Below are 10,706 nucleotides of genomic sequence, written 5' to 3'. Positions count from 1 at the left end.
AAACGTTCTTATATTTGCACTGCTTTTACTTTGCTGTGAGTGAACAGTCTTCCCATATTTCCAAATACACGGCTTTTTAGCTAAAAAGAGCTCTGCATATTTCTTCTCTTATGAACTCACTCACTTCCTTTGATCACTTTCTCTATCGGGGGTATTGACTGCTTCTGTAAATCAGGGTTATATATGTTATGTGTTACAAATATTTTTCCTGGTTTTTCTTCTTACTTTTTCTACAAACATTTAAGATTTTTCTGTTGACAAAAATACCAGCCTTTTAAAATAGTTTCTGGATTCCTATCATGGTTAGAAAGGCTTTCTCAACTTTTAGAACTATAAAAATACTCATATCTACTCCTTCTGGAGTTTTTATTATTTTGCATTTAAATCCTTAATCCACTTGGAAGTTATTCTGATACAAGGAATATGGAATAGACTCATCGCTCTTCTTCCAAGGGAGCCTGTGGCTGCCCCACAGCATAGGCCGAGTAACACCCCCTCTGTCTGCCCCTGAGATGCTGGCCCCACATGGCTTCCTGCCCCGGCCTTCTCCTCCTTCCCCGCATGTCTCTCATCCCTTCCTCAGCCCCTCCTCTGGCTCTTCCCCTACTTCTGACTTCTTAATGTAACTGTTTTCCAGGATTCCGTCTTCTATATTCTCTTCTCACTCTGCAGTCTCCCAGGGAACTTTCCTCCACCCCCAGAGTTACCACTTCCGCTCGTCTGCATTGACAACCTCCAAGTCGGGAATCTTGTCCAGGTCACTGCTAAGTTCAGCCCCACACACCCGATCCCCCACAGGAGAGCTCACCTGGGTGTCTGCAGACACTTCAAACTGCACCAGCCCAAACCGCCATCACCCCTGGCCCTCCTTCTCCCAAGCAGCCTGCCATGCCCCAGACATTCTCCCGCCCACTCCCCTCCGCAGCCGCTAATCTCCAAATTATTTTACGTCTGCCTTATTTGGCCCCAAATCCATGGCCACCTCTTCACTCTCATGGCTATCCCTTAATTCAGCACCTAGCCCATTTCTCCTTCTTACCTGCATCCTTCTAATCAATCCAGAGTTCAGCAAAGCACCGCCCAGAGAGCTAAACCCAGCGCTCAGCCTCTTTTTGTACCGCCCACGAGCTAAGAATAAGCTTACGTTTCAAAGGGTACTAAAAAGTGCAGCCAAGGTCTATGTTGCCTGCAAAGCCTAAGATATTTACTATTGGCCCTTGACAGAAAAAGTTTGCCAAGCTTGCCTCTAATTTACTCCACACGTGCCCTTCAAGTGGTCTCAGACCCACAGGCGCTCTGTATGCCCACCGCTCCTCCCCCACAAGGGCCCACAGGGTTTAGTTATGATTTTCTCAGATTCAGGTAAAGTAAAACAAATGTCTGTTTCTCAATTGCTGGATATATGGGATGGGACACCTTCAGATCAAGTACTTCATAAATATTTAGCTCCGTGTGTGCTCAATTCCATAAACCACAGGCCAGAAGAGTTTCAACATTCTGTTTGAAAATACATTTTTTTTCCTGATTATAAAAGTAATATAAATGCATTCTAGAAAATTTGGAGGGGGCCAGCCCGTGGCCAAGTGGTTAAGTTCGAGCGCTCTGCTGCAGGCAGCCCAGTGTTTCGTCGGTTCGAATCCTGAGCACGGACATGGCACCGTTCATTGAGCCACACTGAGGCGGCGTCCCACATGCCACAACTAGAAGGACCCACAACTAAGAATATACAACTATGTACTGGGGGGCTTTGGAGAGAAAAAGGAAAAAAATAAAATCTTAAAAAATAAAAAAAAAGAAAATCTGGAAAAATCAGAATGTTTAAAAGGAAAATTAAAAGTGCCCATAAGACCCCCCCCCCCCGAAGGACCCTATTAACACCTGCACGCATTTCCTTCCAATCCTTGACCTTGTATGTGCTTTTGAGATCTGTTTTTCTGTTAGGTTATTCCCATGACATTAAAAATTCTCCAAGAATCCTTCGAACATTTTCTTAGATACTGGTAATTTCACCCATAAAATTCATATATAATTCAAAATGCAAGAATTTCCCATGAGGAGAACAAGTATACCGGCCAGGGCCAGCACAGAGGCAGCCTTGCCCCACAAGCTCTGCACCCTAAATTCCACGACATGATTCAAGGGCCAGGCCCCTTCCAGCTTGCGAATCTTCATGTGTTATTTCTTCTTTCAGGTTAAACTTCAACACCAGGCTATTTCGCACTTCCGCTAGTTTTATGCAAACTGATCATCTTTCTAAAAGAGAAAAAAGAAACCAGATAGGGAGAAAATAAAAAACTGGCTTTTTCACAAAGTCTCCATTTACTCAAAGCCAAAATCCAAAAAAGCAACTCGAGTCAATTAAATCATCAAGATCCTCGGCGCCGCTCCTCCGGTCCTCTTGCAAGCTGCCCAGCACGTCCCAGTTAGCAGAGAGTTCTTCCACATTATCTCTGGTCCAGGCCAGTGCACGATGCTGGAGGACCAGAGGGGCGACGGTCTGACTGCGTGGCCGACGCGCATGCGCATGGCCGGGAGTTCCACGGCAAGGTCCCCAGAGGGCGTGCGGGCCGTGGGAGTCGAGGGTGGTGAGAGCTGTTTGTGCCACGGGCTGTGAAGGAACATAGGGAGAAAAGTCTGCTTTTCCAACCGCAGCTGCAGCTTCCCTGCTGAGCAGCTCAAAATGCTCTTGCAAATGCAATTCAGATCACCCCCTCAAATTCACACCTGGGATTGCAAGAAAGAAAGAAACGTTCCGAGTCATCCTTAACACTCCCTCTGTATTTCCCCGGCACGCACTTGCATGCGTGCGAACCGGATGCTGAGGCTGCTCGCGGCTCAGACCTGGATGGCTCCCTGCCATCGCTCTGGACACAGCCTCGAGGCTCCGTCCCCTCTTCTGCCCCCGCCTCCTCCCTGGCCTCGCCCCTCCTGCCCCCTGGGCCTCCTATTTCAGCCTCTTCTCTCGCGGCGCTCTCACAGGCCATTGGTTCTGTGGTTGGTTTCTCTCAACTCTGTGCCTGTTCCCCACCAATCACTCCTACGCTGGACCCCCAGGCTTATCTCCCCATCTTAGAGGAGAAGAAATTCTCCTCTCCCTTCTTTGGGTCTCTGGCTGGGCCTAGGAATTAAACTGACATAAGACGGATTAACAGGAGAAACGCATACAAATTTTATTGAATTTTTACGTGTACACGGGAGCCCTCATAAGAGAATGAAGACCCAAAGAAGTGACCAGAGCAGGAAGCTTTTGTATCTTTTAGACAGAAACATTAAATTCTGAAGAATTGGCAAACCGAAGGGGTTTGGGCCATGGGTAATGGTGAAGTGACTAGGAAGAAGTGGGTTAGTAAACGAGGTGTTTTATATACAGGCTTTTCTGCCCTCAATTCCCTGCCTCTGCTGATGAGGATGCCTTCTCTCCTCCTGGTCCAGGGAGGGTCTCTGCCACACGGGAGACTGATCCCCTGCTCTCAGGAGGACAAAGGAGGGTCAGATGTCCTTCTTGCACCAGCTGTTTCTTGAGTACATTTAATTCAAAATAACCAGTATGCCAAAGAGGTGTATTTGGGGTGACATATTCTGCGCCCCTTCCCGTTTTCCCATGGATGCACCGTGCCTGCATCCACGGCCTCACCTGCAGGAGCACCTCTGAGGCCACCTTCCCACCACACTCCCGAGGAGGTTTGGCTTTCTTTGCTCACTTTCATTTTTGTTTGTATTTAAAAGGCACTTAATAGCATATGCATTTACGTTCCCCCCCAACACCAAACAGAAGCATTCGATTACCCACTTGCTCGTTCATTATAGACACCAACTCAACACTCCATCTTCACTCTCCTCCTCTCTCCTTGCTCTTTCCCACACTGGTCCCCCTAGTCACTCTTCTCTCCGCTTCTTCCTGTCGGTATTGCTGCCAGTAACATTAGAGATATGGGTCAATTTGGTAACAGACACAAAATACGTAATGGCTCAAACACAATGATTTTTTCCTTGTTTCTAGTTGGATAGCAGCTCTCTGCCATCAACTGGGGACTCAGAGCCTCTGCCTCGTGACTCTGTCTTTTCCCATAGAAGGGGCAAGGGCATAGCAGGGGGCGCATCCACTACCCAAGGCCTTGGCCCGGAAGGGCACACCCCCTCCAGATGAGCCAGGACTCGGCACATGGCCGCCCCCAATGCGAAGGAGGCCAGAAATGTGCTTCAGTCCTGAGCTAGAAAAAGGGAAAAAACTGATGTGGGGGAGCAACTGGCAGGCTCCCAGGACTTCCCAGACGCCTTAACTCTACTCTCTCATTAACCCTTCGGACAGGTTCCTCCAGCTCAGGACAAACACCTGGAGCTGGAAGGTGACTGCTGAGCTAGAAAAGCTGGGAAGCAGCTTCAAGTTGGGGGGGTTGGGAAGGGTGGAAGCGTAGATTTCCTCCAGGACGTTTTAAGTATGGAATATCACGGAAGACTGTAAAAATGCAGCCAACCTGACAAATCTTCTTCTTCCACTGAAGGACTGGAAGAGACAAGGGTTCAGGGTGGCTTTGCAGTCGCCAGGCTTACCACCGGGGTCAAAGCCAGACCATACACCAAGCCTGCAGACAAGGCCTCTCCAACCTGGCAGGGTTTGAGCCCTGAGTTTGTCCCACATGAAGTCATCGTTGGAGATGCCCACTCAGAGCAAAATTAGCAATGAGAGCTCAGATGTGACCACTCCGGGCCAAAAATATCCCGCCTTGTAGCAAGTGCTGGCGATGAGCGGGGACACTGCCTTTGACCTCCATCCAGATACTCCACACACCTCCATCTTGTCCCCGCCTCAGCTGCTTCCCTTTGACTCCTGTCCTGTGTCTGTTCTAAGAAGAAGAAGGGGGGAAAAGAAAGTTTCTCATTTGCACACGAAGGGCTATTGAGAGCAATGATCTAAAAGTCAAAGTTGTCAAACCCAACAGCAGATTCTACAGACCAGATGTGGTCTCTTCCTTGTGCCGAGATACAAAAACAGATCTATGGGACTGATTTTTAAGGAAGCTAACCAACCGTGAGCAAGGTTAATGCATAAGTTAAGTGGGTACCACTCCAGACCCATTCCCAGCTATTTTCTGATTCAGAGAAATGCTTTCTCAGCAAACTACATTTCTCCATTAACCAGGGGGAAAGCATTGTTACCACATAAGAAACGCATGGCAGAGTCAAGGCACAAAGAATGAAAGCCTGGGGGAGGGAACTGCTTATCAAACTTTTAGAAAGCCTTAAAGTTATTGGTTGAACAAGTAATTTCATACAGCGGTGTATATGTGTTTAACAGCAGTATCAGTTCCAAATTTCCCTTTGCATTCAGATTGTAGGACAGTTTTCCTAAGGCATCATGAACTAATGCTTGCACCGATGCATTAATCATGAAGGCCATCAGAGAGAAAACAACCACAAGCCAAAATGGCAGATGTTACATGGTGAAGCAGAAACCAAATCAAATGTGTAAACACTTAGAAAGAGAGAGAACATTTCCCCACAAGGTTATTTTTGTTTGGTGTTTGGTTTTTTCTTTTCTTTCTTTCTTTCTTTTTTTGTTTCTCACTGAGGAAGATTTGTCCTGAGCTAACATCTGTGCCCATCTTCCTCTATTTCCTATGTGGGTCGCCACCACAGCATGGCTGACGAGTGGTGTAGGTCCACACCTGGGATCTGAACCCATGAACCTGGGCTGCCTAAGTGGAGCATGCCAAACTTTAACCACTAGGCCACAGGGCCAGCCCCACAAGGTTATTTTTTTAACCTTGGCATTGAATCAACCAACAGAGTATAATGGGTACACACTTACCAACAAAAACCAGAATTTTTTTTAAACTCTGAAATTTGACTGAGAATTTAAAGACCTTGCTCAAAATTTTTTCCCCAGATACGAGGAGAGTAGCAAAGAAAAAATTTGTTACAAAGGAATATTGATTACTTGTCCGTTGCACGTGGGCACATATCACACATGTGGTTTCACTTAACAACCCCACAAATTAGGTGTCGTGGCTGCCATTTTGCAAATGCAGAAACTGAGGGTCAATGAATTTGCACAGTGTATTTGTCTACTCAGACTGCCATAACAAAATACCACAGGCTGGGGGGCTTAACAGAAATTTATTTTCTCACAGTTCTGGGGGCTGGAAGTGTAAGATAAGACGCCAGAAGGGTTGGTTTCTGGTGACCTTGGTTGGTCTGGAAGACCTTCCTTGCTGGCTTACAGATGGCTACCTTTCACTGTGTCCTCACGTGGCCTCTCCTGTTTGCATGCCCCTGGTGTCTCTTTCTCTTCTTGTAAGGACACTAGTTCTGTTAGATTAGGGCCCCACCCTTATGCCCTCATTTAAGCTTAATTACCTCCTTAAAGGCCCTTTCTCCAAAAACAGTCACATTGGAGGTTGTGGCTTCCCCATATGGATTTGGGGGAGGTGACAATTCAGTCCACAACATATAGCGTCCGAGAGCCCACAATTGTTAAGTGGTAGAACCAAGACTGTCTGAATGCAAGCGGTTGCGTACCTAGACTGCACTGCCTCTCCAGTGCCATGGCATGTCAGATAAAGGGGGGAGACGTCTCGCTCTGAGAGCTGCCTCTTAGAGCTTGCTGGCAGGGAAACAGTCTCACCGCAGTAAGCTCTGTCCTGGTGGGAAGGGTGGTGAAGTACTTACACAAAGTAGATCGAAGAGCACAGGAGTCCAAGTCAACTAGAGCCTGTCCAGATGACACCAAATAAAAATGGCTTCATCTACTCTCTTTATAGCTACACATATGGCATTTGGTTTCACTACCATATAGCATACACAGTGCAGTTTCCATGGTCCCCAAAGATCCAGCATCTCATTCGCTCTTTCTTTTCTTTTCTCCCAACCACCAGCTAACGTCCTGGAGGGCGACTCCATGGATCAGGATGTCGAGAGCCCTGTGGCCATTCACCAGCCAAAGTTGCCTAAGCAGGCCAGGGATGACCTGCCAAGACACATCAGCCGAGACCGGACCAAAAGGAAAATCCAGAGGTACGTTCGGAAAGATGGGAAGTGCAACGTCCATCATGGCAACGTCAGGGAGACTTACCGCTACCTGACTGATATCTTCACCACCTTAGTAGACCTCAAGTGGAGATTCAACCTGTTGATTTTCGTCATGGTTTACACAGTGACGTGGCTCTTTTTTGGGATGATCTGGTGGCTAATCGCATACATCCGAGGAGATATGGACCACATAGAGGACCCTTCATGGACTCCCTGTGTCACCAACCTCAATGGGTTCGTCTCTGCTTTTTTATTCTCAATAGAGACAGAAACCACCATCGGTTATGGCTACCGGGTCATCACGGACAAGTGCCCAGAAGGAATTATTCTCCTCTTAATCCAATCTGTGTTGGGGTCCATTGTCAATGCATTCATGGTGGGATGCATGTTTGTAAAAATATCGCAACCCAAGAAGAGGGCAGAGACCCTGGTGTTTTCCACCCACGCGGTAATCTCCATGCGGGATGGGAAACTGTGCCTGATGTTCCGAGTCGGGGATCTTAGGAATTCCCACATTGTGGAGGCCTCCATCAGAGCCAAGCTGATCAAATCCAAACAGACCTCGGAGGGGGAGTTCATCCCCTTGAACCAGACGGACATCAACGTAGGCTATTACACCGGGGATGACCGTCTGTTTCTGGTGTCACCACTCATCATCAGCCACGAAATTAACCAACAGAGTCCTTTCTGGGAGATCTCCAAGGCCCAGCTACCCAAGGAGGAACTGGAAATTGTGGTCATCCTAGAAGGAATGGTGGAAGCCACAGGTAAGGTGTGCTCTATCCTGTGATGTCTGTGGGATCGATGCTCATTTTAAACTGGATGTTTAAAACTCACTTAAACCCGATGATCTTATTTATGACAAAATATGGAAAACTGAATCTCACTCACTACTATTAACAGCATCCCCTTGCTTCATGAAACAATATGTCTATGTGTCCTATAACCTTAAGCATATCCACCAAAAAGTCTAACCATTTAGTTTTTTGAAGGTTCTTTGGAAAATAAATTAATAAACAATTTTTTAAAACACCACCTAATATATTTTAAATTTCCAAATATTAAATTGAATTAAAATTTGACCTGTCTCTAAAGCACTTTATGAATACCTCTAAAACATTGCTCAATTTAAATACTTGAGGTTATTAATCACCAAGCCAGAAGGAAGAAGTTAAGCCTTTTAAAGGAACTCTGACAAATTGCTTTAATAAAAATGCGATTTCACCCCTTCTTTGGCTATTTGCAAGACCCACAGCATTGATTTTTCTTTTGTCAAGTGAGCACTTGCTGTCCTTCTCCGTACTCTACCTGCTGAACCCCAAGTGGGCATAATACTGTAGACCCAGTAAATAACTCTAGCGAGCAAGAAAAAAACCCTGAAAACCCTACTGACCCTCCTGCTGCTAATGGCTAATCATTGGTGTGTTTGAGGGAAGATGATCTGTTCTCAGAATAGAGAAATGGTCTGTTTTTATTGAAGTGTTCACTCATGTCTGAACTTGACACGTGTTATACATCCCAAAAGCAAAGCAGGCTCTGCCACATTAATCTGTAACTTTCCACAAAATAGAGCCATAAACTCTGACTTAAGCTAACAATAGTGCCCCACAGGAGGAGTTTAACCCAGAACCCTAATTCATGAGTTTCTTCACTGTTCTTCTGAGTTCTTGATGTGAGCCTTGGATCCTCTTTAGTTATACAATCCGCCCTCCTGTGCTTTGAAGTCTTCAACTTGAGGCTCAGGGTTGGTTTATGTAACCTGAAAACACATGGCCAACTGCCTGGCCCCAAATTCTTCATCAACCCGTAACCTGACCCTAGTCATCCCTTCAAATGAAAGTCATTGGTCTCATGTCTCTGTACCCAAAAGGTAAGGTCATAACCTCTAACAGATTTCTCTTATGGTGGTAGAAACTTTTGCAATAGGTTTGTTTTGTTTTGTTGTTTTGTTTTGGGGGAAGATTAGCCCTGAGCTAACATCTGCCGCCAATCCTCCTCTTTTTGCTGAGGAAGCTTGGCCCTGAGCTAACATCCATGCCCATCTTCCTCTACTTTATATGCGGGATGCCTGCCACAGCATGGCTTGATAAGCGGTGTGTAGGTCCACACTGGGGATCCAAACCAGCAAACCCTGGGTTGCCAAAGTAGAGCACGCAAACTTAACCACTAGGCCACTGGGCTGGCCCCTGCAATAGGTTTTTTAAATGCAGCAAACAATGAAAATATGAGTAAACAACTTTGCATGGCACTCAATGATATGAGTATGCTCTTTTCCATAGAACAAAAGGAATATGGACCTAATTCGAAAATGGCTTTAAAGAATAACAGAATAATTATTGTGAGATGCTAAATAGGTGCAGTGCCTGTGAACAGGGCTATCTGTACCTTGAGCCTGACTTTTGAGTGGACTCCTGAGGCAGTAGTTGCATGAGTGGGAGGAAGAAGAGAGGAGGAACGGGGGAGGGGGAGGAACAATTCCAACAGGGAGCCCTGTCGGTTTCCCACAAACCGGAAACTTCGCCCACCTTCGCTGAGCACAGGGACTCTGGATCCCCCTAGTGGTGGCCACTGAGATCCAGCCTCTGGAGGCATAAACTGACCACTCCTGACACAGTTTTAATATTAGATTTCTCACTATAAACTCTCCCACTAGGACATGAGAGAGGGCAATGGACAAGCCTCGTTACCTTTGGGTCTCTGAGCTCAAGAAGCAAAAGCCTCTGAAGATGTACTCTCTGGTTGCTGGTGTTAACTCGAGCTTCAAATTGCAGGAGCTTCATGTTCCCTCAAACCAAAGCCCAATCTCAAAAAATAAACAAATCCGGTATAAGAGAATTATCTTTGTGATGTCCCCGAATGAGAATTCTCCCTGAGGCAGACCCTGTCGCTCTGATGACAGCTTGTAATGAGCGAGCCTTTCCAAAAAGAGGAACATTGTTTTCTTGGTAATTAACAGTGATACTTCCCTCGAGCATTCTGTGGCCTTTCTACTGCTTTCTTACAGAAAACTGGGTAGTCGCCAGCAAAAAGAATCAAAAGGCTTACCCCTCCTCTCTCCCCTCGCCCCCGAACCTCATTCCTGGGAAAAGGCAACCACTATTAATTTTCTAAAAGAAAAAAATAGTTTTTTTTTAATTTCTGGAAAGCAGAGGGAGGAGTGTTCTAGAAAGTTCTGGGTTTACCTAGAAGCTGGACATGTCTTGATCTTTTCCTGATAGGATTCATACAATTCAGCACTTTCAGCACGTCTGATCTCCCAAGCTTCAGCAGGATGCTTTTTCGTTGTCAATGAAAAGCACACTTGGGATTTAAAGGCATTCAACAGGCCCTTGTAGGGGGAGAATGCTTCAATGAGTCAAAACCGCAGGAAAAAAATAAAAGTGGACAGAATGCACATTGAGTAAAATAAACTCACAGGGATCTAATTATTCATTGTAGGGCTAGATGGGAAGTCAGGAGCCATGGAAACAGCAAACTGACACAAAATGGCTTCACCTTACTCTTCCCTTCTTTCAAAAGTGTCTTAATTGACCTTAAACTACTATCAGTGGTCTCAATTAGTGGGCCTCTTTCGAGGATGAGACCCACACTGCCATCTCTACAAGGTGCCCTCTTCCTGTCGTGCACAGTGTGGACACACAATGATCCGACATGGTGTTTTCTGGAGAGCTGAGCTA

The 10,706-nt window shown here is 46.2% G+C and overlaps 1 protein-coding gene across 1 annotated transcript in view; it reads left to right on the top strand.

Annotated features, from left to right (window-relative positions):
- The first annotated feature begins 2,470 nt into the window (after positions 1-2,470).
- Positions 2,471-10,706, top strand: part of LOC124231547 (G protein-activated inward rectifier potassium channel 2) — an 85,192-nt gene continuing 76,956 nt past the window's right edge. The window contains exons 1-2 of the mRNA XM_046648339.1: positions 2,471-2,585; positions 6,876-7,796. Coding sequence (XP_046504295.1) covers positions 2,471-2,585; positions 6,876-7,796 — 1,036 coding nt within the window. The remainder of the gene's footprint in view (positions 2,586-6,875; positions 7,797-10,706) is intronic.

This window comes from Equus quagga, chromosome 21 (genome assembly GCF_021613505.1).
Source record: "Equus quagga isolate Etosha38 chromosome 21, UCLA_HA_Equagga_1.0, whole genome shotgun sequence".
Taxonomy (NCBI): Eukaryota; Metazoa; Chordata; class Mammalia; order Perissodactyla; family Equidae; genus Equus; species Equus quagga.
Note: the sequence above shows the minus strand (reverse complement) of the source record. Positions and strands in the feature narration are given on the sequence as shown.